This window comes from Gracilinanus agilis, chromosome 1 (assembly GCF_016433145.1).
Source record: "Gracilinanus agilis isolate LMUSP501 chromosome 1, AgileGrace, whole genome shotgun sequence".
NCBI classification, from domain to species: Eukaryota; Metazoa; Chordata; class Mammalia; order Didelphimorphia; family Didelphidae; genus Gracilinanus; species Gracilinanus agilis.
The window spans coordinates 634451841-634474027 of record NC_058130.1 but is presented as its reverse complement, the minus strand read 5'-3'; the positions used below and the strand labels follow the sequence as shown (position 1 = coordinate 634474027).

At 46.4% G+C, this 22187-nt stretch overlaps 1 protein-coding gene across 1 annotated transcript; it reads left to right on the top strand.

Moving 5' to 3' along the window:
• Positions 1-2064: 2064 nt before the first annotated feature.
• On the top strand, positions 2065-21831 carry GDF6 (growth differentiation factor 6). Its single transcript, XM_044658210.1, has 3 exons — positions 2065-2287; positions 2339-2554; positions 20837-21831. The coding sequence occupies exons 1-3, from the start codon at positions 2065-2067 to the stop codon at positions 21829-21831; spliced, it is 1434 nt and encodes a 477-aa protein (XP_044514145.1).
• The last annotated feature ends 356 nt before the right edge of the window (positions 21832-22187 follow it).

The following is a 22187-nucleotide window of genomic DNA, read 5'->3' as shown; positions in this document are numbered from 1 at the left end:
CACAGCTTTGAATGAAAGGAATTGGTTGTGGGTCAGAAAAGGGGGAGCAGCAAAGAGAAGAGTACAAAAAGCACAAGGAGGGAAGTAACAGTAGGAGAATGAGGCCCAAAAGTGATAGGGACCAGAAAACAGCTAGTGAGAGGAAAGGGAATGGGACTGGCAAGACAGTGGCATCAGGGCAAAAGAGAGAGCCTCAATAGCCAAGGTCTTTCATAAGAGAGAACAGGGCCAGGATCAGGGAAACATACCTAGAAAACATAAAAAAAAAGTCAATGAAAACATCAGGACAGGAAACTGAAGTGGAAGCAAGAGAGAAGGGAGAAAGAAAGCAATGGGTCTGAAAACTAAGGCCACATTTGTGAGACTGAATGACAAAGTGAATCAATGAAGAATTAGAAGAAAAGCAAGTTAGAGGTTACCTGGAAGGGAGAGAGGAGACCGGCATGAAACATAAAAAGGGAAAGAGATTTTTCACCAGGAATCCACCTCCTGGCACTCACAGTGTCTTACCTCTATTACTCCTTCCCCATGTTGTACTAGCTATAAACAAGAGTATGAGATAGCTTTCGTTGTTGTTTTTTTTTCCCCTTTCTTCCCGAATTAGGCTAAACTGTGTGTGCAATTTATTGTAACATGAAGGAAGAATGAGTGAAGAAACTATGAGAAATTAGGGGTAGTATAAACAGTATCCACTGAAAAATGGGAACCAGAAGGCCTGGGATCAAATGATGCTAACACGTGTTAACCTTGGGCAAGCCATAGGATTTTAGGCTTCTAATCAGTGAAGGGGTGCAGCTATGTCCCTTTCAGCTCTTAACAGTAGTGGGAATGGCTGGGGAAGTCATTGGGAGGGTATAGGGTAAGAAGGGTAAAAGTGAACCAAACTACCGAAAGGTAGGAAAGCAAGGGAGTGGAGAGGAGGGGGAAGGAAGAGAGTGAAAGGTAAAGAAATGGACCGGAAGAATGCTAGAACAGAACCAGAACGGGAAAGGGAAACAGTAGGGGAGGCAGGAAAGGAGGAAGTACTGAGGGTGGAAGGAAGAGACTGAGGGGGAAATGGGAATGGAATTGGGGATGGGAGTGAAGGTTGAGAAACAGAGAAACTAAAGACAAGCAAAAGGGAAACAGGAGGAAAGTTAGAATAGGGTTAGCGGGGAACGCTGAGAGCATAACAATGTTGTGCCCTCAAACTCCTTGTTTCTAGAAGCTGAGTTGGGAGTTCCTCAGGAGATACCGTTCCCCATTCCCGCAGCCTGAGGAGCAATAGGAAGCCAGAGTCTTCCAGGGGGAATTTCGGTCTCAGACTCTTACAGTGAAGTCGGCCTGAGGGGATTCAATGGCACTGAGTTGCCACCCAGAGGGAAGGGTGAAGAGGGGCAACCCCGGTCTAGGGACGCAGCCAGAAAGCTAGCTAGGGCTTGCAGCCTGCGCACTGCGATCAGAGGTGCGCCTTCTCCGAGCCGGCTCTTGGGGGCGCCGCGTTCGCTTGCTTCCAACGGGTCAGCTCCAAGGGAGAGCTGGAGGTGGTTGAAGAGTTAGGAGGCGGGCAGGATGCAGCACAGCACCCAGCCTCCGGCCCACCGAGGGGTCCCTGAGGTCGCTCCACGTTCTGCCCTTCTCTGCTCTTTTTTCCTAGCCCCACAGCTGTCTCCACATCCTCTCTTCCCGTCTCCGCTCTCTCTGCCCCTTCCTCCTGTTTTCCCAGCTTCAGTGTCCAGCAACAGCGAGCCACGCGCAGCCCTGAGCAACCCAGTGCGCGTCCCGCGGGGGCGCTGCCTCCCCCTCCCACACACACTCCCGCCCCTTCGCCCCCACTCCACCTCCTCTACTTCTTTCTACATCACCCTGGCCTCTTGTCCTAGCCCTCCCCTCCCGGCGAGGGGCGGGAGGGGGCGTGGCGGGGCCGGGGCTAGTGCCACTGGGACCGGGATCCTTGCACTCTGCTGCACGAAAAGTCCTGTCCGAGCCCGCAGCCGCTGTCCAGCCCGAAGCCACGCCGCGCTCTCCTCGCCTCCACCCTGCAGGAGGGGAAAGGGCTGCGAGGAGCATCAGCAGCTGCTCGCCATGGATGCTCACCGGGCCCTGCTCTCGGCAGTCTTTCTCATCAGTTTCCTGTGGGATTTACCCGGTTTCCAGCAGGCTTCTATCTCATCCTCCACTTCCACCTCGTCCTCTTCGTCTTCATCTTCCTCTTCGTCGGCTGAGCTGGGCTCAGCCAAGGGCATGAGGAGCCGCAAGGAAGGGAAGATGTCCCGGGCGCCGCGAGAGAGCGCCGCGGGCCAGGGGCATCCGGAGCAGGCGGACGAGCCTCCGAGGCAGGAGCGCCCGCAGCCTGGACGCCAGGAACCGCAGCCCGAACAGTCGGGTCCCCGGCGGCGGCAGCAGCCCCAGACTCATGAACAGACGATCAGAAGTCCTCGGGTGGTGCCCCACGAGTACATGCTGTCCATTTACAGGACCTATTCCATCGCAGAAAAACTGGGGATCAATGCCAGCTTCTTCCAATCTTCCAAGGCTGCCAATACTATCACTAGTTTTGTAGATAGGGGACGAGGTAAGTTAAAACAACAAAAACCAAAACAAAACAAAAACAAAGAAGCCTGTTTCCCCTTGCAGTGGGGCGGCTAGCTGCTTCCCCCTCTTCTCGTCCGTCCCAATCTCAGATCAGTCACCAGGCTATGCAAGGCTGCAGTTGGCGTGTCTCTCCTTCCCTTTTATATCTCCTTCTCTTTCCTAACACGCCAGACCTTGCTTGTTTTAGACACTAGAGACTTTGCTTGTTTAGTTTCTGAATCCGGTTTTCCAGGACATGGGCAGCTTCAGATGATACTTCAACCTGCGCTCTCCTTTCTTTTCTATCAAGAAAGGTATTTGTTTTCTGCATTGCTTTTGCCGTCCGTGATAGACTGTGTCGAGGAAGTGGGCTAGCCGTTAAGGACTGGGGAGTAGGTAAAAGCAGTGGCTGGTGTAGGGACTTGGGGCAGGGGGACCACACTACCCTGCATTTGAACGAGGAAGGTCAGCAGCAAGGTTTAGGAAAAAGACCAGAGAAACATTCCTTTGGGGTCCTGGGGCTACTGCGGATTATAGATAGATGCTAAAGCGAGTGTGTGTGTGTGTGTGTGTGTGTGTGTGTGTGTGTGTGTACGCGCGCGGGCGCGCGCGCGCTTCTGTGCGTGTGAGACAGAGACAGAGAGACAGAGACAGAGACAGAGAAAGAGAGAATCCTCTATAGAAGGTCTCGCTTTTATTTGAACGGCTTTGTGGCTGGTATAGATAGCAAAGTTCTGAGGGACTGGAGAGCTAGCGTCTGGAAGTGCCCGCTACTCCTGAAAGGGAATACTCCAGAGTTCTTTTCTTTGGGCTTCTCAACTAAGTTTGAAACCCGTCTGCAGACTGAGAAGCCAGCTCCTCTGCGGTTCGATTTGCTACTCTCTAGCACGCCAGAGGGCTCTGCATCGGTTCTAGCCCAGGTAAACGTTTTAAAGGCAGTAGCAGAAGCTAGTTAACTTGAACTAAGATAAAAAAGAAAGAGGATGCTGGGGGAACACTGAGGGGGAGGGCGTGGGACTGCCATATTTTTCATTTCTTTATTAAAAACAAACAAACAAACACCCTAGGTTTTCAGGTCCAGAAGGCGAATTCTATATTTTTTTTCACTCCAGCGACAGAATCTTTTTGACTGCTTTCATCAGGTCCCCCTCTCCGGTGGTTTCTTCTGTGTGGTACGCCCCCTATTACTCTCACCTCACCACCCACGATCGTTTTCCTGGCTACGATTCCAGAAAGAAACGGTCCCATGTCTCAGGAGTTCTACAAGCTCAGGAAGTCAAAATCTCTAAAGTGGCTGAATAGAAAAGGAAAAGAGGAATAAGGAAAGAAGGAAGGAAGGAGGAAAGGGGGGAAGATTAGTCTATTTTCCCCTCCTTTTCAAAATCCTTGTAATTCCTGGTCTGATCCTCCACCCCCCAACCCTAGCACTTCCAACTCTGGGTCTATATACCCAAGATCTGGGAAAACTGAGGTTCCAGGGAGTCCCAAGACAGTTACAAGGTGAGGAATATCCTTAAAGAAATCAGTAACTCTAAAGGGAAATAGCAACCCACCACCGACCCCAGATGCCTTTGCCTTATCTCTTTGCAGAGCCACTAATGGCAGACTAATTAACTGACCCTTAATGAGGGTCGTAAATTCTTCCCCCGCCCCCTCCGTGCTCTTGGACCTCCTCCTATCCTCAGCCTCTACAACCTGCCCACCAGCCTTCCTGGCAGCGTGCGGAACCTGCTCCTCGCAACCTGCCCCCATTCAGTTTCCTACGGTGGAGCTTGGCCGAGGGGTCAGCGGGGTTCATTAGCTGTTGAAAGCCCCAGACAACAAATTAACTTCGTGTTTTTTATGTTGGGTTCAGGACAAACGTCGACTTGGAAAAGCCACATGGCTTCTTTGTAGTTATATGAGCTGGCGATTTGGTTCTTGGCTTCCATAAAAGTTGCGACTCGATGTTGAGTCTCCATCTCCCCCACGGGGTCTCTATCTCTGAGGGAGAGGATGCAGCTCCCTTGGACTTTTAGTCAGAGAGAGCGGGAGAGAGAGGGAGGGTAGAGAGAGAGACAGAGAGAGGCGGAGTGCGCGGAGTAGGGGGGAGAACAGAGACACCTAAGCAAGGGAGAACCTCTGCCTCCGAAGTTTTCAGAGCTCCAAAGAGTCCTTGCTTCAAACTTTGGATTTACCACTCCCCGCCATATCACTACTGGCTGGACAATGAGAGGTTTACTGGGAGTTTTCCAGAGCTGGGTCCCACGTGTGCTTTCCACAGAGGGATCAGAGGGTGGTGAGCTCCCTGGCTTTTTAGGGACGTGAATTGCTTCCCGGAGGGGTCCCGGGCACGAATAGGGTTCGCTAGCGGGCTTCTCTTTCGCCTTGCTGGGTAGAGCTCAGTGCAGCCCTTGCTCTTCTAGCTTCTCGGTGCCCCAAGTGATACTCAGGCCAAGACCCTCGGGCGTACGCCTTTAGGCTTGGAGAAAGGGAGGTTGGCCAAGGGCCCAGCCTGGTGGGGGGCAGCGAGAGTGGGAGTGGGATGCTGCTCCAGTCCCGCTGGCAAGGGACCAGCGGTGGTCCCCACGCAGCTCCTAACTCAGGAGGAATGTTTCTCCAGGACTGCGGTTCTCACAAGTTGCGCTTCTGCCAGCAAGTGCTAGAAACGTCACGGAGCTTGGCTGGAAGGGCATCCCTCAGGAAGAAAGACAAGCGGGAGCTGCTGGGGGAAAAAAAATCTAGGTTCTAGATTACCTCCTCTCTTCCCTACTACCATTCCAGGCACCACCATCCCCCATGCCGTGAAGAAAGTCCAAACATACACATATGTATGTATGCCTATATGTGTGTATATGTATACATGCACATGTATATATATATATATATATATATACATATGAAAATTTTCCTCTAAGGGTGGACTGTGGGTTGGTGGGAAGGGAGGGGAGGGAGAGAGGATTTAGGGAGGGGGGAAAGGGAAGGAGCAGGGATGGAAGGGGTGGTAATGATTTGCCGACAGCAATCCTGGCTTGATGAAGGGAAAGCTTCACTTTCCCTTCACTGATTTTGATTTGAAGTGTCACAGGCTGTGACCTTGGATTGGACCTTCCGGGGGTTGCTTAGCATCAAGTCCCTGATTGGAGTATTTCAGCTCAGTGATCTAATTGAGTGTGCATGTCATAACATATCAAATATTGTCTAGTCTCCCATAATGAAGGGGTCTCAGCCAATGGCACATCCCCAGAAACTTCAAGAGAACTTCCGTTCCTCTGAAGTGGTAGCTTTTTTACTGCCCACCTCCCGGTGGGATTGTCGCCCAGTTAATTGCAGAGCCGAGCTGGGGCTGGGCGTCGGCTGTTGGCTCTGCAGCCGCCGCCCAAGGCTCAGAACTCAGGAACGCTTCTTCATCAGTCCCCTGGCCGACAGGCAGTGTGGTCCCTGAGCTCACTCGTTTAGATGGGTTTCTAAGGTGAAGATGTAGTATCAGCCAGCCAGTCTTGCTCTGCCCTGGGCTCAGGTTGAGCACGATCTCACATTCGGTGTATTCATCTGTTTGTTTGTTTATGTTTGTGTACTATTCTCCAGGTCAAAATACTCAGCCAGAGAGAACAGGGGAAAAACCAGCCCTGTTTCCTTTTCTCTTCTGAGCTTACCTTGACTGTACAGTTTATAGCACCTTGGTTGGACTTAGCAGACAAGACCGATTCTTCAGCCAGTTACAAAAACAGACCAGAAAAGGTTTGGGGTTGTGGTCCAAGATCTTAATCAGAATGTCTTCGGCCTTTAGGTCTGCAGGGCAGATAGTTCCGAGGGTCAGAAATCTCCGAAAGAGGTTTTCCAAAGTATTATGGTATGAGTGGGAACTCAAAGAAGATAGCAGTCATTTGTTCTACTCAATCTCGTGCTATTAACAAATCAGAGCAAACCAGGAAGAAGGATAGGAAAGTGAATTGGGACAGACTGAGCATGTGGGAGTAGGGGAGATCTGGTGGGTGGGAGTTGAAGATGGTACAGTGTCAGGATCAGAATTCCCCAGTCTTGCTGCTTCTTTCTTTCCTCCCAGTTTAGCAACATGAAAGTTAAGCAAGGGGCTCCTGATATTTCAAGAGAGACCTATGGAAAAGGACTGTTTGGAAAATGAGTGAGAAATAAAAAGCTTGTGATTTCTCCACCCTACCCCTCCTGCCGTGCTTTGTTAAGGTCAAAATATCATAAAGGACTGGATGAATGTAGGAAAATTACAGTTGGCACGTGAAATAACTCATTAAAAAGCAGATGGTGCCTGAGGGCTTTGGGACCCCCAGCATTGGAACTCCACAGGAGAGCAGGAGTGGCTAGAATTCTCACAGATTTAAAGATTTCGTGGTGTCTTTGAGAAGGCCTGCGAAAGAGAGAAGCTATGAAAGAAAGAGAAAAAGGACAGAGAAGAAAGGAGAGGTGAGAAGAGGAGAGGAGAGGGGAAAAAAAGAGAAAAAGGAAGGGGAGGGGAGAAGAGGGAGGGAGATGCTCACAACTTTTTAGTTATAACAGTTTAAATTTGTAGAGAGAAGCAGACTAATTCCAACAGCAGGAAATTTTAAGTCTGAAGAGAAGAAAATTATTCCTTAGGAAATTTACTATGGTCATTAAATTGAGAGGGGAGGAGAACTCCTAGATTTTCTTTTTTTAATGGGATCTCCTAGACAAACAAGTAGGCTGCAGGAAAAGCAGGAGGGACAGGAGAGCTAAAACTCTTTGGGGGACAAATCCTAGACCAAACTCTCTTTCTGTGTCTTGTTTTATTTTGCTTTTCTTCTTCAAGAAAATTACGGAAACGCTTAGGAATCCGATTATTATTTTCAATATAAAAGGGGGAAATAGGAAAAGCTGGGGGGCGGGAGGGGGGCTGGAGAAACCTTGGGCGTTGCTTAGCTGTTAGTGTGCAGGAGAGAAGAATTAGACTCCCAATCGAGGTTCATCTTCTGTGGGATGTTTATGCTAAACAGCGGGTTTCTGGGTGGACCTGAAGCCTCGGTATAGTGTAATCAATGCAGCGCCTTTGCCCGGGCAGTGTTGTCGTTGGCAGAAGGAAAATGAAATATAAGCAGGGAAGTATTTTAATGGGGACGGAGGGAATTCACAACTGTTAATTATTTGGTGACCTTGTATTCGATTTGTTCGAGTCCCTTATAAAAACACTAATGCAGACCAGACGGTCGAAGTGAGGAAGCAGGGCAGAAGGTTCCAATCTAAGTTTTATTTCCCTGGTAAGAGGTAGCAGCCTTGGAAAAAGAGTGCAGGGAATTCAAGCGTGTGTGTTTGTGTGTGTGTGTGTGTGTGTGTGTGTGTGTGTGTGTGTGTGCCTGAAACACACATAACATTAGTATTTAAGGTGTCATCTAGAATTCAGGTCCCAAAGAGTGGCTCCTTTAATCGTAGAGAACAGACAGGTCCTGGAAAGAGTCAGAGGGAAGGGGAAGGAAGCCAGGTTTAGATGTCTAATCTGGTCTTCTGGGTGAGATGATCAAGACTTGAAAAAAAATCCATAATCTAACCTTTTATCCAGTTGACATTTCTTTAAAGATCAATGGAGAGTTCTCTAGCCCAAGATCTTAAGGGGCGTTTGATTCCGAAAGCAAGAAGCTAAACCTGCTTGCAATCTACTTTCGGTGATGCCTACAGGCTACCTGGACAGCTTGTTTTTTTGTAATGCGTCCTAATTCTCTTGATGTTCTTGGCCGGTCCTTTGGGGCACTGAAAGACAGATCTGAGAAGAATGCCGCAGTCCTTTCTATAGACAGAGGAAATGAGGCAGTCTAGAGTTTGCAGGATTGAAATGGTGGTGGGGGACAGGGGTGGGAGAGGGGCTAGAAGTTTCTGAAACGCTCCCAAACAATTCATTCTTCAGTTCTGTTCGTACATCACCACCATCGCCTTCAAAAATGCGGTCTCCACATGCACATATCCAAACCATCCAGAGTTTCATTGATTCCATCCTCTTTTAAATGGAATCAGAAAATGAGCAAAGGAATACCTCGCCCCGCCCCCCTTTTAGAAAGACCATAAGCGGCTGTTCTCTGGTTAGAATAGGAGTATGTGGGTCTTTTTCTGGCCAATCTCTGCGCCAGTGGCCCGAAAAATCGGTTTGGCTGTGGGTCTGGATTTCCCAGCTTTTCAATAGCAACAGTGAGACTCCAGAAGAGTCAGTGTGAATCAGGAATTAAATCAGCACTAAATCAGGCGTTACATTTTTTCCAGGAAGGGAAAAGGAAAGAAGGAAGAGAAAGAGGAAGAAAGAGAGGGAAGAAAAAAAAAAGGCAGAAGGGCAAGAAGGAAGAAAGGGAGAAAGTAACGAAGGGAGGGAAATGGAGGAGGAAAGAAGTGAGAAAAGGGGAGGATAAAAAGGAACACATGAAGAAAAAGAGATAGAAAGAAGGGGAGTTAGAGAAAGAAAGGACGAAAGAAAAGCAAGCTTGGGAAGATCCTGCGGGGAAGGAAACAGTTGTTTCCTCTCAGGGCCTGCTGTTGGCCTTCTGCCCTGGAGTCTCAAAAGCAAAGAGAAGAGAGTACGGTGTATCGGAAGATTACCCATGCCCTCGGGGTTATTTGCTAACTATTGGTAAATAAGGCTCATTGGTAGTTTGGATGGGGGTGGAAAGCTGCTGGTTGCAGGATACAGACTGCCACCGCCACAGAGATAGTGATATTTGGTTCAGAGGCTGCTGCTACACTCCTTAATGGCCGGGCTGTTTATTTTTAAGCTCAGTGTTTGCTAAGTGAAGTCTCTTGTTTACTGGAATTAAATAGCTCTTAATTCGCATAATAGGTTCCAGAATTTTTACTTTACTATTTTCTTGGGGAATCAATTAGCGTTGTTGCGAGGATTGATATTTTGGGTATTCAGAGAAGGACCTGCTAATGTGTGTATTGTTAAAGTAGCTAAAGCAGCTGGGACAGGCGGGTTTTTCTGCTACAAAGGTCTTAATCGAATCGTCTCCTGACAGCTTTGAGACAAAGAATGGCCAACATCAAGGTAGTAGTTGCAAAGTGAGGAAGAAATTGGGAAGTTGTTTACAGCTGTAACTTGGAAACACTTCATCCGGAGAAATGAATTCCGGACACCCAAACGGCTGCTTTGGTTTTGGAGTTGTTAGCAATATCAAGGAGAAGAGAAAAAGAGACCTAAAGAGAGGGGAAAGGAAAGAGACAAAGACAGATAGAAATACCGAGACAGCCAATTAGGGAGAGAAGGTAAAGCGAAAGATAGAGACTGACAGAAAGAAGACGGAGTTTAAACACGCAGAGAAAGAGAGACTCAGAGGAAGAGACACAGAAAGACAAAAAGAAAACTGAGGCAAATAGGCAGAGATAGAGAGAAGCGACTTGTTTTTTCTGTTCTTTTTATCCCCAGCACTTAGCACAGTGCCTGGCACATAGTAGGCACTTAATAAGTGCTAATGCCTTGATAGAAAAAGAAACACAGAACTCCTCCCCCCTGCCCTTCCATTTACGCAGATAGACTGAGATTTAGTTCTTAAGACTGATGGGGAGGATGTGTGTGGGCCATCGATGTAAAGGGAGATATTAGTAGGATTATAACTAAGATGCCAGGATTGAGTCCGCGGTCGGAACACCCTAGGCGCTAAGAGTTTCAGCTATGTAAAATGATAACCCCCGCCAGTTTGGTTCAGTTTGGAAGGTGGAACATGGGCGGGGTGGGGGTCGGGGAAGTGGAAATTACATAGAATGAGGTCTTTTTTCCTGTCTTAGTTGAGAGAAGAGGGCCGCAATCCCAGAAGCGAAGAGAAAGAAGAGAGAAGAAAGAGTGGGGCTGAGTTCAGACGCCTGGACTTCCCTGAGGAGGGCCACACACTAAGGCAACCGCTGGAAGGTCTAGCAGCCCCCAGAACCACTTCCGCTGCCTGTCCGAGGGGCGGCTGGCTCATAGCAGCTGGGAGCTGCCTTTTGATATAGGATTGGGGCTAAAATTGAAAAGAAATTAAATCAAAAGTCCAAATACACCAAATACTGTTTGTTTCCTCCTGCCAGCCCGCCTCCATCCCCCCGCCCCCGCCCCCGCCCCCAGAACTCTAATACCGCTTTTGGCACGAACTGGAGGGCTTAAAATGAGTTAGGGGAAGGCAAAGCAGAGCAGGAATTGAAGAGGAGGTGGAAGGGGAAGATGGAAGGGGGGGAGAGCCCTACAGGTTGTGGTTTGGTTGTAATTTGCAGGGATGTAAAGTTAAGATTTGAGCCCTGATGAATTGGCCAGGAGCCCAGTACCTGATCCACCGTGCGAAGGGGAAATACTGGGAAACTTTCATTAACCCCGGTTTTTCTTCCCTCCCGCTGCACCTCCTGCCACTCACGGGAAGCAGTGGAGCCAAGGGAAGAGTTTCTGAGAGGGAAGTCAGAGAGACATCCCATCCCCGGATTTCATGTAACCGTAGAGCCGGTGAATCCGAACAGGTTGCGGAGCCTAGAAGATACTAGGTGAGGGATAAGGAGGGATGTTTGGAGGTGGTGTCGGTGGGGATGGGAGGCTGCGGAGAGCTCGCTATTTCGGCAGTTTTTTTTCTTGCGAGGAAAAAAAGCTGGTGGAGAGAGTTAGAAAGCCTTGCGTCTTGTTGCAGTTTTTCAGTCCGCCGCAGAAAGTGCTAACTAAGCATCTAACTATATTATAAGCGCACTAGAAATCCCCACCTCTCCAAGGCTTTCCCACGGTTCAATCTCCTCCCAACAGGGAAAGATTACAGGGCAGAAGCAGAAGAACACGCCTGGAGAACCAACTGGACTACAGTAACAGCAGCACCACCGCCTTCTCTGGGAAATGAACCAAGAGCCCAGTTTTTTTTGTTCCGGAAGTTTTCCCGTTTGATTTTTCGCAAGATGCTGGGTTCCAGCCACTCTGCCCCAATAGCCTCTGTAGGACCCATATCTTAGAGGCTCATAGACGAAACCTGAAAATCTTCGCTTTGTAAACAGGCCTGTAGTCTAGGTCTAGGGAGAGGTGGGGGGAAGGAGAGGGAAAGAGGGAGAGTGAGGGAGAGAGAATGAGACAGAGAGAGACAGACAGACAGACAGACAGAGACAGAGAGAAAGGCGGGGTGGGGGGAAGAAAGGGAGGTAGGTAAGAGAAAAAAGGAGAAAGAGACACATGTAGAAAGAAACACAGTAATACCTCGTGAGAACCTGTGTCGGTGTGGTGTAACATCAGAGCACTTGTGTGCCTGCTATACGGATAATCCGCAGCTGGTTTCCAGGGCTGACCGACTAATGATGTGTGGGTATGTAGTGTTGAGTTATTGTGGTTGCTACAGTTTTGTTAATTGATGAAAAATCTTTTGACTGAGCAGGCAGGGATATTTGCCAAGTACAGTAGGTTGATGACATTGCTTTCCATTGAATGAAGTTCTAAACTGGGAACTTTGCCTCCTCCTCTACTCTAAAAGGCCAGGTAGGGCCAACTGATGATGCAGGGATTGACTGTGTGGGTGGGGAAAGGATTTCCACTAATGGAGGGAGCACAGGAAGGATAGAAAGAGGAGAGGCCAAGCCTTGGCTTTTCAGTAAGAATCTGAGCCTTAGAACTTAGACTCCTACTGTACCTTCCAAAACTTCCTCCTTTCCCTGCCTTTCTCCCAAATTGTCATCAACATTTCAGAAGAAAAGAGAGGCTTGGTGTCCTCTGAAGTCATGACAAAGACAATAGAGCCTAGAAAAACATTAGGGTAAGGACACAACTTTTCTCCCCAACCTCCTTGGTTCCAAGAGCTAGAGCAAAAAATGAGGGGTGTCTTTTTGGAAGGGGTGAGGGTTCTTGTTGCATTACACTTTTACCCTCCAAATGAACCTTTGGAAATTTGTTCCCTGAGGCAGCATTGGACTACTTCCTCAAAGCAACCTGGGAAAATTCCCAGGATGCCAGACCTTTGGCATGAAGGGTTGTTGTTCCCTTTTCCACCAGGAAAATTGTGTGTGTGTGTGTGTGTGTGTGTGTGTGTGTGTGTGTGTGTGTGTGAGAGAGAGAGAGAGAGAGAGAGAGAGAGAGAGAGAGAGAGAGAGAGTGTTAGTCCATGCCAAAAGGTGATTTGAAAACTATCCTGAATGAGATCGAGATTTCTGGCTCACTGTAAAAAAAACTAAGTTTGCCTCTGAGACAGTTTAATTCTGCTGGGGCTAAGTAGTTAGAATGGGTGTGGAGATCAGTAATAGACTTCAAAGCTGGAACTCTAGAGATTAGGCTACCGAAAGATTTCTAGTCCAGCCTTCACATTTTCTAGATGAGGAAACTGAGGCCAAGAGAAATGAAGGGGCTTGCTTGAGATCACACAACTAGTAAACAGCAGAGCTGGGATTAGACTCTTGGTTTTATGATGCTAAATCCATTGATCTTCCTAGAGTACCAAATTGTCTCTTACTAGTCACTCTCACTTCAGCCTTCAGGAAGGTAGAGATAGAAGATAAAACAATTATCAGATTTCTCAAGAAGGTACCAGCTGAAACTCACCCAGGCATATACTCAAGCTTGTCAGAAGTCTATAGTAAATATGGACAGCATGTTCTAGGAAGTAATCTTCACCAGATCAGCTAATTTCTATGTGCTCAAAAATAAGGTGAAGTATTTGCCTTTTTTGTGAATTATTTTATCTGGACTATACAATTCACCAAGTTAGTCACAATGTTCAACAATGTGCTGACACTTTAGAGCTTGGATTTATTTTTTCAGAATACACCTGACTGGGCAGAAGACTCCTTCTATCAGGGTGGGCTTTAAGTTGCATTATAGAGAAGGAAATGGGCATTCCAGGAATATCACAGGCTCAAGAGAAGCTTGGGGCCAAGATTCTTTCCAGTCCCTCACCCATCTCAAAAGCCTCAGGATACTTTATGGGAACTGTGGGGAGGAACTGTTTTTTCTCATCCTTGATCACCATTGTTATTTGCCTCCTTGGTTTTGCCCAAATTGTTTGATCAGAAACAGGCTTGTTACATATCATTCCTCTAGCCAAACTGATATACTTGCTGTACTCATTCAAGAAATTCCATCTCTTGTCTCAGTGTCTTTGCACTGGCTATTCCCCATCCCTGGAATGCACTCCCTCCTCACCTCTGACTCTTTGAATTCCTAGTTTACTTCAAAGTTTATCGTAAGCACTACCACCTCCATAAGGCCTTTCTGTTCCCCCTGGCTGCTAATGCCTCTATCTAAATTACCTTGTATTTACTTTGTATATATTTTGCATAATGTGTTTTTTAACATAGTTTCTCTTGATAGAATATATCTTTCAGAGAGAAGGAACTGTCTCACTATTTATTACCTTTGTATCACATAAAAGGCACTTAATAAATAAATGATTGGAATGAAAGCCAATTTAAGGTAGAGATTGAGTTTTGAGGGACTAGTTCCAATAGGTTGCAATAGGTTGCTATGAATGAACATATTAAAAATGTGACCTATTGGCCTTTCTTCTTAGATGTTGACCTCCCTTCACCAATTAAAGAAAAAGTTCTGCTAAATTGAGGCAATTTGATTCAGCACTGAGCTAGAAATCAAGAATGGATACTTACCTTGGGCAGTTTTGAATCTGCATCCCCCTCACTACCCCCCAACCTCTGCTATTGTCCTTTGGAGGCTTTGAGCCTTAATGGTGACACATGTAATTTAAGACTTGGAGTTGGAAGATATCATCTAGTATAATCCATGTCTGAAACAGGGACTCTTTAGACCACATGCTAATCAGAAATCATCTAGCTTCCAATAGAAGACCTTTCAGTGACAGAGAATTCACTAACCTAGGAAGTAGTCTATTCCATTTTTGTAAGGCTGTAAACATTCCCTCTCATATTGAGTTGCAATCTACCTCTCTGCACCTTTTACCTTTTGGCCCAAATTCTTTCCTCTGGATCCCAGCAGAAGCAATCTAGTGGTCTGTAGACTACTGGGGTCCAGCAGACATTGGCCTATAACCTATGACCTATTAATTGTCCTTTGTTGAGGTGGAAAGGTGACCTGAGCATCTGGAAATTTCTTCAAATATTTTTTCACCAGGAAAAAAAATCTGCCCTTTTTGTGGAGGCCATCCCACCCTTCCATGGGAGCAATTATGACCTCCTAGAATCTCAGAGTTGTTAAGTACCTTACAGGCCATCTGATAGTCAGAGTATCCGTCATCATGCTTGGAATGAACTCTTTCTTCTCACCTCTGCCTTTTAAATGCCTCCCAAGTCAATTCAAATACAACTTCCTGTATGAAATCTTTCTTGCTCTTTTCATTTTCTAATATCTCCTCCATTGAAGTTGTCTTATAATTTGTGTGTGGGGGCCACACATGTGCATGCATGTGTTATAAACAAAAGAGATAACATAATGTAGAAAGAGTGGTCTTGGAGCCAGGAGGACCTGGGTTCAAGGCCTGTCTCTCACATATATTAGCTGTGTGACTCTGGGCAAGTCAATTAATCTCCCAGTAACTCTGATACTCTGAGTTTCAAAGAATTTCCCTTTCTATTTTCATTTAGAGAGTTTCTCATATAAAATTTCCCTATATTAATGAAATCACAGGTCTAATCTTTATCTCTTTTTCTTATATATGCCCCCACACACATACATACCCTCCAATAGGATGTTATATTCTTGAAGGTAGAGACTATTTCATCCCAGCTCCTAACCCAATGAAGATAACTAAATAAATGCTTATTGATTGGTTGATAATGTAGCCTATTTGTTCCAGCTCCAATAAAAGAGGGAAGTGATCACCTGACTTTTGCTTAAAACCTTCCAGTGAGAGGCAAACCACTCTCTTTAGGGGCTATGCATTTCCTTTTTGGATCGTTTTAACTGTCAGGAAGTTTCTCCTAATATTGTGCCTAAATTTGCCTCTTTGCAAATTCCATTTGTTGTTCCTGGTTCTATTTTATGGAGCTTAGCAACACAAATGTAACGCCTTTTCTATACAACTGCTCTTCAAACACCTCTGTGGAGTTTCATTATAATGAATACCTATTGAAATTTTTAGAATTATTGTAAAAATATCCGTTATTCACTGTTCATGAGGAAGTTTTGCTGGATGGTGTCAGTGCCCCCTCTTAATTCTGGGAACTCTAGGAGAATTGTGTGGATAGAATTTTGCTTCCCAGGGATTCTCTCTTCCAGCATCTTATTTACATATCTACGTTATGTACTAACATAGGGAAGATACAAGTTTTGTACAGCTCTGTCCTCTCTCTCTATTTCCTGGAAGTCAGCTTTTGGAGGTTGGGTGAGTGCTAGGCAGGAGAATTTTACTCACGTGCTATTTACTTAGGCTTTTACTTTGTTTCTTTTATTTCTTTTCCTTCAAGTGATTATTAACAAATCTTGTAAAATATAATACTTGGAGTTATTGGATATTAATATAAATTTTACAGAATGCATCAGTAACCAGTGAAATTGCACAGCCCTCTTTCCCTTTTCTATCCCCCAAAGCAAAAGACTAACTTGACTTTTGGAGAGGACTGAGGATTTGAAATTCCTTTAGTCAAAGTACTTGTTAAAAGCTTGGAAGAGGTTTTGAAGTCTTGGTTTCTGACTTTGTTTAAAACATATTTCTCTTTCCTTCCCCACCTCAGCCTCTCCTACCTCCCTGCACCTCTCCTTAGCCTACTAACTTGATATATCTAAAAATGGAACAGCTATACTTTTCATAGAAATGCTTCCTCCTCTTGTACAGAAATGGAGAGTGGATCTAGTACAGCAAGAGAGATGGATCTGGAAGATGCTGATTGGCTCATCTCAGCAAAGGTATACCTCCTAAGCATGGAGAGAGTTTCAGTCTGCAGTCTGTACTGCTTAGATGTTAACAGGTTGGACTAGCAAAAGAGAAAACATGTAAATCCATAAAAGTAAATTTAGACTTTCCTGAAACCATATGTCTCAGCCATGTCTTGGAAAACAAAGCCTCTAGTTTTTGTTCCCTGCTCCTGCTCCCTGCCCCCAATAACATCTCAACCAAAATTTTGGAAATAGGGATAGAGCTGAGTTTGATGACATTCTAGTCCTCCCCCAAACTCTATCCAAAGGGACTTAGGTATGGATGGAGGGACAATTTTGCCTCTCTTCTAGGCCTTCATAGAACAAACCAGAGATGGGCAATAGGGGCATATGATGTTTTCAATGACTCTTTATTGACCAGATGTTTTTGCCCCCTTCTGGCTCCTTCACCAGGCAGATACATACAAATGCACTACAGGTTCATGGATTAATTTACTTTCTAGATGAGGAAACTGAGGCCCCTCCAAATTAAGTGACTTGCCCAAGGTCTAATTCTAATAAGTGGCAGAGTGGGGTTTTGAATTCAGGTTCCTATTACACCAAATCTCCAAACCCTATCATTTTTGCGCAGTTTAATACCATTTATGAATAGTGGCTCATTTCTGACCATAGGCTCAGTGGAGAAAAACTCAAAAATTTAATTTTGTGTGCATAATAATTAGTTGTACTGAGAAATACTAAAAACTTCAGCCACTTTGAGATTCTGCATTGATTTTTTCCAGTCTTTCCCCCTTTTTCTGTCCTTTCTTCTTTCCTTCTTTCAACTTTTTCTGCCTCTTCCTCCATTCATATTTCCTTTTGCTGACTCTTTAATCCAGCAGCATCAGTTCATCTTATTTGTTAAAATAATATATAAAGGGGATTGGAAAAGAGCAAGTTAGCTGGTGAGAAGGTAGAGAGGTTTGTGAGCACGTCTTGACTCCTCAGCAAACTGATCTGAGCTAGGAATTGACTGGCAGGGGAGTCAGCCTCAGGGGATGTTCCTGGATTGGGGGTGGGTGGTTGAGGGGGTGTCTGATGAAATGAACCCTGAGTGTGTTATACTTCTTACTCCAAACCACAGTGTAGTACAAGAGACCTGACTCCAATTCCCTTTTATCCAGAAGAGATTCTATTTAATAATTCTATTTAATAATACTAGCTAGCATTTCTATATTTTAAAAAAGTTTACAAAGTGCATTTATATCCCACATCTCATTTGATTCTCACAATTTTCACAATCTCACTTGTAAGATAGGTACTATTATTATCTCCATTTATTCCATTTAGGAAAGGGAGACAGAGAGAGGGTGACTTCCACAAAGTTGCATAGCTAATAATAGGCAGGATCTGAAATTAAGTCTTCCTGAGCCCAGCATATCTATCCATTATATCATCTGTCTTTTTAAAAATGAAAATGTTTTATTTTTGAAGAGCTTTTCTCAGACATGCAGTACTAATTTAGTAGTTACTTTTCCTCCTCCTCCTTCTTTTCTTGAGTCTTTGTTGAGGCCACCCCTCAACAATTAGTGTGTTAGGCATACAATTCAATGTTTAAGACCATGTTAATGCTAAGTAAAAAGGAATTTAAAGCAGAAGATCCACTTCCTGAAGAGTAATTAACCAAGAGTAAGGGAAAGGAAAGAAGAACCCCTGGTGGAGTGATGTTTCAAGATACCAAGGAGAATGTTATCATATAATTGCAGACCTAGTTTTTTTGTTTGCTTGTTTTTAAAGGGAGTTAAAGATATTGGAGTTCTTCTAGGTCAATCCCTTTATATTGTAGATGAGGAAACTAGAGCCCAGAGGAGTTATGACTTTCAGATTGTCATTCAGCTAGCAAGTGACAGATGGGACCCAGGTCTTCTTTCCACTATACTATATTGTCCAATGGGCAGCTATGTGTTGCAATGGATAGAGTCAGGGCCTTAAGTCAGGAGTTCAGAATCTGTCTCAGACACTAGTTGTGTAAGACTGGGTAAACCACTTAACCCTACTTGCCTCAGGTCTTCATCTATAAAATGGTAACACACTGCAGGAGGAAATGGTAAACCACTTCAGTATCTTTGCTAAGAAAATCCTATGGATTTTTTCACAGTCAGGCATGAGTACTGCCTAAAGAATCACTATGGTGCCAAGTCACAATGCCAGAGTTTGGTAGGGATCAAGGTGGGGTGTCTGAGAAATGCTGCCCTTTGACAAGGATATGAGGGACTAAAAACCTGTAGATCCCAGACTAAAAAATGTCTTTTGTAGGTTAGTCTCACTGTGCCTGCCTATAAAACAGTTGTAGGAAGATAGAGGAATGCAAGCTGTCATCCTTCAAGACCCTAAATTTTCTGGAAGACCCACAAAGGACATGGTCAGTGTCACTCATCACCTGACAATGACAAAAACTGAAGGGAAGAGAGTCAGAACAGAAGGGAGAATACTGTGCCCTGGTCTACCATCTACCCAAAAGTTTTTTGCTCCAGAGCAGAGTTTTGCTCTTGATGATCAAAACCATGAGGATCTCATTCTGTGCTGCAGATGATTTACCAACTGGAAGGAAGGAAGGAAGGAAGGAAAAAAGGAAGGAAGGAAGGAAGGAAGGAAGGAGGAGCTCTCTTCAATCTATGATGCCACATGGGCAAAATAAATAAAAATCAAGATCTTGATCTATTGCAAACAGGGCCAAAACCTGGTTATTTTGAAGGTTTACAAAAATAGAAGTGGAAATGATTTCTTAAAGGAATACCAACTATACTACTATTAAATTTTGTTTAATTTTTTTTTGTAATGTTCATGAAAAAAAGTCAGGAGGCTGTGGCCAGTTTCTTTCCTGCCTTTTCTGTAGTCTAGATATTACTGTGAAATAAGAAGGGAGAACTTAAAGCATCTTAAAGACACATTTCATTATTTATCATCTATATACCTCTTGATGTGAGAAGCCAGGAATTGATTTGGTTTTTGAGGCAAGAATATGAAGCCTCCAGGTGAGAGGTCCTGTGACTTGACTACATCAGTGGCTGAATTCAGGGCCAAACTCAGGACTCTTTAAAGGCTGTAGAAAGGAGAGAATGTTGAATTCCTGTTGAATTTGATGTGACCCTGGTTGGTCTGAAGGTCTCGACTCCTATAAATCAACTGGCTGTCCTCTCCAGAAGGCCTTTCCCTCTCTCCCACCCCCCCAACACTTTCTGCTCCTCCATTTCAGGTTGGGGCATGTGCCTATTAGAGAGCAACAATCTCTGAAAAGTATAAAGAGCCGGCATATAGTGTTTCTTTAGTCTCTATTTCTAGTTCTGGTGCTAGCTGGGTTTGGAAAGGCAGTAAGGGTTGAACACAGGCTCCAGTGACACTTTTACTATTGAAATCTACCTAAACTTTACTAGCTTCTGGGGAAAGCCCGGGGCTTTGGGGATTTTTGTATTTGCTGGGTTGTAAACATTTTATGAGAAGGCAGTTTGGGGGAAATCTGGTTAGCTTTCCGCCTTGCACATTGGATTGGTGTTGGGCTTCATGCACAAACGTGTCAAAAAAGAAGTCCAGGTTTACCTAGGTTCCAGAGTATTTTCCTTGGATTGTAAAAGCCATCTTCTCCTATGTTACCCTAAATATCTTTTTCTCCACTTGTGAGTCCTGAAAGTCCATCTCCAGAACCAACTGGAGGGTAAAAACCAGAGGATTCTTGTTGGATGTTATAAAGGCCACTGGTTTTGTGAATTTGTGCAACCCTTTCTCAGCGTCTTACACAAACACCTCAGTTATTCTGTGTGTTCCTAAGAATCCCAATGCATAGCTGGTATGCCCATCAGTGTGCTTTCTCTTTTTTTGGATGTAGTTCTAGGCTGTCTACTCATAAATTAGTGGAGAATGGAGCAAAAAGTCAAGGAATCCGGTTCATGCAAACTGCCAATCTATATTGTTAAAACTCTAAATATGATATGCCCCCAATTTTTTTTTTTTAATGAGAGCCCAATTGGGGAAAGTTCCCTGCCTCTCTATTTCGATTAGTGTTTCCCTAATCTGAAGATCCAAGTAGCAGAAGGGGGAAAAAATCTCAGTTCTCTGCATGTTTTCCATCTTTTGGTCAATCAATAAACATTTGTTAAGCACTTACTATATGCCAAGCACTCTGCTGGGTGCTGGAGATATAAGCACAAAGGAAGAAACAATCCTTTCTCTCAAGAAGCTTACACTGTAACAAAAGACAAATTGTTGGTTTTTCTACCTTCTGGGAGGACTGTGAAGATGTTGCGGCCCCTGTCTGACTTCCTGCCCAAAGCAGATTGGGAGGGAGGATTATCTCTGGCCACTGCTTCTCCCCTAGATCCCAGTGTTCTCCCAGGCTAGGGCCTATTAAACTCTGGGGGTGGTAAGGCCCCAGGGCTGCCCAACTACCTGGGTCGGCCTCGTTCACCTCCCCCACCTCTATCTTCCTCCGTCCCCTCCCCCAGCCTCTGCTTTTCCTCCCAGGGGGCTGCCAGGGAGAACTGGGAAGATTTCCCCCTTAAGTGAAACTGACTGTAATTATTTTTTATCTCGCAGACGATCTCTCGCACACTCCTCTCAGGAGACAGAAGTATTTGTTTGATGTGTCGACGCTCTCAGACAAAGAAGAGCTGGTGGGCGCGGAGCTGCGGCTGTTTCGCCAGGCGCCCCCGACTTCCCTGGGGCCCCCGGGCGGCCCGCTCCACGTGCAGCTATTCTCCTGCCTGTCCCCCCGTATGCTGGACGCTCGGACCCTGGACCCGCAGGGGGCGCCCCAAGCTGGCTGGGAGGTGTTCGACGTGTGGCAGGTTCTGCGCCGCCACCAGCCGTGGAAGCAGCTCTGCCTGGAGCTGCGGGTCGCCTGGGGGGAGCCCGGCGGGGAGACCCCACCTTCGTCTCCACCGCCACCCGCCGAACCGCCCCTAGACCTGCGGAGTCTGGGCTTTGGCCGGAGGGTGCGGCCGCCGCAGGAGCAGGCCCTGCTGGTGGTGTTCACCAAATCCAAGCGCAAGAACCTGTTCGCCGAGATGCGCGAGCAGCTGGGAGCCGCCACGGTCACGGCCACGGCCGCGGCGGGGGGCGAGGGCGCGTGGCTGCCTCCATCGCTGCCACCCCAGCCGCTGCTGCCTCCCGACAACGCCCAAGACTCAGATTGGGGGCTGGCTTCGCAGGGCCGCCGCCGGCGACGCACCGCCTTCGCCAGCCGCCACGGCAAGCGGCACGGGAAGAAGTCCCGGCTCCGTTGCAGTAAGAAGCCCCTGCACGTGAACTTCAAGGAACTGGGCTGGGATGACTGGATTATCGCGCCCCTGGAGTACGAGGCATACCACTGCGAGGGGGTCTGTGACTTTCCCCTCCGCTCCCACCTGGAGCCCACCAACCACGCCATCATCCAGACCCTCATGAACTCCATGGATCCCGGCTCCACCCCACCCAGCTGCTGTGTGCCCACCAAATTGACTCCCATTAGTATTCTCTACATCGACGCAGGCAACAACGTGGTCTATAAGCAGTATGAGGACATGGTGGTCGAGTCCTGCGGCTGTAGGTAGCGGCGCCTTTCCCGCCGTCTCGGCCCGGGGACGGGAGGGGAGGACTGCAAAAGGGAGGAGAGTTGCCAGATGGAAGTGGGGGGGAGGGGGAGAACACTCCGGAAAATGGACCTGGGAGACTGCAGTAGGGAAGGATAAGTAGGAGGGGGAGGCGAAGGGAGGTGGTGGTCTGGGAGGGGCACTGACCGCTAAGGAGCCCGCCTTGAACACTTCCTTTCACCTAGAGAGAGGAATATGGACTTTCACACCCTGCCTGGGGACCCTGGAAAACAAGTCAAGGATTTGCTTCGTGCTTGTTGTCTTTGCTTTTTCAATTTCCTTGAAGCACCTGTGTGTCTCACGGGTTTTTAGTAGGA

What these genes read in the sequence shown, in the direction of transcription:
- GDF6 (XM_044658210.1), top strand. Translation starts at nt 2,065, where the DNA reads ATGGATGCTCACCGGGCCCTGCTCTCGGCAGTCTTTCTCATCAGTTTC. An exon ending in GAGCGCCGCGGGCCAGGGGC is followed by an intron (nt 2,288 to 2,338) that starts ATCCGGAGCAGG and finishes CGCAGCCTGGAC; the next exon opens with GCCAGGAACCGCAGCCCGAA. An exon ending in TTTTGTAGATAGGGGACGAG is followed by an intron (nt 2,555 to 20,836) that starts GTAAGTTAAAAC and finishes TTTATCTCGCAG; the next exon opens with ACGATCTCTCGCACACTCCT.